Below are 3,043 nucleotides of genomic sequence, written 5' to 3'. Positions count from 1 at the left end.
AACATGGATAATAATCAGAAATGTTTCTTGAGCAGCAAATCAGCATATTATAATGATTTCTGAAGATCATGTGACGATAAAGACTGGAGTAATGATGCTGAAAATTCAGCTGCGCATCACAGAAATAAATTACAGTTTAACAGATATTCACATAGAAAACAGCTATTTACAATTATAATAATATTGCACAATATTACCGTTTTTACTGTAATTTTGATCAAATAAATGAGACTTCTTTCAAAAAGATTAAAAAGCTTCAGACCCCAAAACATTTGCATGAAATCTGTCTGCTAAAAATGTATTGTCTTCCAGTGTCACCTGGAAGATTTGCAATCAGAAACTTCTTTGTGTGTCTGTTCATAATGCAAATACAGTGTTCCTCCCACAAAGCACAGGAGACTCAGTTCTGATTTTAAGTTTAAAATATATTGGATAAAATGATTGTTAATTCAATGGAATTATGTTTTCTTTATTAATAAATATTTTAGAAAATAATAATAAATAATATAATATATATATAAACACATTTATACTTAAAACAATTTATTTATTTTAATTATTTTTTTTATTTTTGGATGCCTTAAAATGCACTTAATTTTCATGTCAAGAATCCATATATGATGCATTAAAATGCAGCAACCCATCAGGTTTTGGAACAAAGTCTCAATACAAACATTTCATTACTATCAAATATGTAAATGGCACTACATATGCATGTCTGAAATGACACCAAAAGTAATCCTATTATTTGGAACATCTGTTCTGCCAAAGTAAGAGCGTTTCCATGGCAATAAGAGTGTTTATCGTTCCCTCAGTCCTGGCCGTGTGTGCAGATCTCACCTGTTGTCTGTGCGGTTGCAGGGGAATTTGAAGCAGCTTGCTGGCTGTCAGGCGAAGGAAATATGGGTCCAGAACACGGATCTGACTGGCCCGGCCGAGCCAGATCTGGGGAGGAGGCTTCCAGAAACCCTTTCGGACCTAAATCGAGCACAGCGCCTCATGATTACTGGGAAACCAGGTGCATGCTGGCACATGAGGAAAAAAAGTGAGACAGACTGACCCTCTTCTCATCATACAGGATCTCTTTGAGCCAGCAGAGGTCCTGCTGCTTGAAAGGAACCAGAGCCAGCAGGGTGTCTGGGTCATTGTGGATACCCGGGTTATAGGAGGCAGATTCGGGATAAAACAGACGTAACGTGGTCTTGTTACCCACATCCTCCTCATAGCCTCTCACCGGCGCATCATTCAGCCTGACACAGAAAGATATGGGAGCAGTGCATAATAAGGTCAAAGGTCAAATCAGATTTGGAGAGTCGGAATCAGCATAGCTTCCTTTCTGCATCGTATTTTTTGAATGAAATCCAGTACTTGTATCTTACAAATTTTTGTTGCCAATTCCAAAAATTGTGCCTGTTTCATGCTTTCTCATAAAACATGATATGCATTTCATAGCATTTGTGTGTGTGTGTGTGTGTGTTTGGCAAACATCTGTAAAGTGAAGAAGTCTTAATCAGCAGAAAAACACCACAAAGACATGATTCCTATCTTCCTTTGAGCCACATTACAACTATTTGTTCAATTCTCAGCGCATTTTCACATGCATCACAGTATTTCATGCCCAATCCTAGCCAGAATCATGGTCAGTGACAGAAGAAATGCAAACATGTTTTGTGCTACATCTGTATGTGTTTTACTACATCCAAACTGAGACAGAAAAAAGTGAACAAAAGCTTATTTATAAATGTATGTTTAAAGTTCTTTGTCATTAAATCAAGTATTTAAACATATTTTTTCTCTCCTGTACAGATTGTACAGATACAGTTTTTTTTTTACATTGATATAACTGATACATTTTTACAATGATACAAATTGCTACATTTACTTTTTTGTCATTGACGGTTTTGAGGTTTGCTTTTGTTATTTTGATAAGTGCACTGAAGCTGTTACATATATTTAAAGGGGTCATATGATGCGATTTCAAGTTTTATTAGGGTTGGAGCTAAACTCTGCAGGACACCGGCCCTCCAGGACCGAGTTTGGACAGCCCTGGCCTAGACTTACTCTTTTAGGGGACACCACACTACTTGATCAACAAAGGGTTCGAGATTTGTAAGGCTAGCCCTCCTAGTGGCCATAAAATATATAACTCTGAGATGGAAGGATTCTAAACCACCTTCTACCTCTATGTGGATTAAAGAAGTATCATCTTATATACCTTTGGAAAAAATTGCATTTCGTTTGTAAAGACGTCAAGATTTATTTGTCAAATACTGATATTCTGTTACACCAAATACACAAAATAACGATCTTTAAAAAAGCATCATATGACCCCTTTAATAAAAAAAAAATGTGTGAAGGAAAGTTTTATAGAAATTGTTTTAACTCAGCATCATAAAATCAGAGCTGTGTAATGTGTGTAATGGGACTGTTGAAAACGTGCCAATTAAGGGATAACAGCGGAAACAAATTGGTACTGGTCATAATTTATCAATATTGACAACAGAAATGTATCCTTCCCTCTAAATTTTTCTTTAAATACCTACAAGTTAGACACTACATTCAGACCCAGCAAGGTGGCCGTTTATCTACGCTCCCTCTTTCACCTCTTGAGGCTATCTTGTCTGAGAAAAAAGGTCCTAAGTGTCTCATTTAATTTATCTATGGCAAGTTGTTGCATTTGATGGCTGGTAATATCTGTGACATCAAATCTAAGTGGGAAAAAGACTTGGAGTACTCGTTCACTGATGATGAATGGGAAACAATATGTGAGGATGCTCAGACTCTCTCTATCAATAGCTGTCATAAACTCATCCAATTTAATGTGATACATAAGAGTTTATTATACCCCAGTTAGACTGCACTCCTTTAAAAGCTCATTTACGGTTTATTTGTGGCACTATGGGTTGGAGGTCTGGGGTATGTTTTAGGGCAGTGTATGGGAATTATATATTTAGATTCTGTATCTTGAATGTTGGAAAAACCCAATAAACATAATGTTAAAAAAAAAAAGTATGAATATTGACCATGCAAAGAAGTTTGTACA

General features: G+C 36.1%; 1 protein-coding gene across 5 annotated transcripts in view; it reads right to left on the bottom strand.

The window, feature by feature from the left end:
* LOC107692482 (CMP-N-acetylneuraminate-beta-galactosamide-alpha-2,3-sialyltransferase 4-like) overlaps positions 1-3,043 on the bottom strand; it is a 60,806-nt gene that overhangs the window by 9,911 nt on the left and 47,852 nt on the right. For all 5 annotated transcript variants that reach the window (XM_016491547.1, XM_016491550.1, XM_016491546.1 and 2 more), the window contains 2 exons: positions 1,061-1,250; positions 841-978 (listed from right to left, as the gene is read on the bottom strand). In XM_016491547.1, the coding sequence (XP_016347033.1) occupies positions 841-978; positions 1,061-1,250 (328 nt within the window). The remainder of the gene's footprint in view (positions 1-840; positions 979-1,060; positions 1,251-3,043) is intronic.

This window comes from Sinocyclocheilus anshuiensis, unplaced genomic scaffold (assembly GCF_001515605.1).
Source record: "Sinocyclocheilus anshuiensis isolate Anshui unplaced genomic scaffold, SAMN03320099.WGS_v1.1 scaffold1082, whole genome shotgun sequence".
NCBI lineage: Eukaryota > Metazoa > Chordata > Actinopteri > Cypriniformes > Cyprinidae > Sinocyclocheilus > Sinocyclocheilus anshuiensis.
This window is presented reverse-complemented; position numbering and strand designations above follow the sequence as displayed.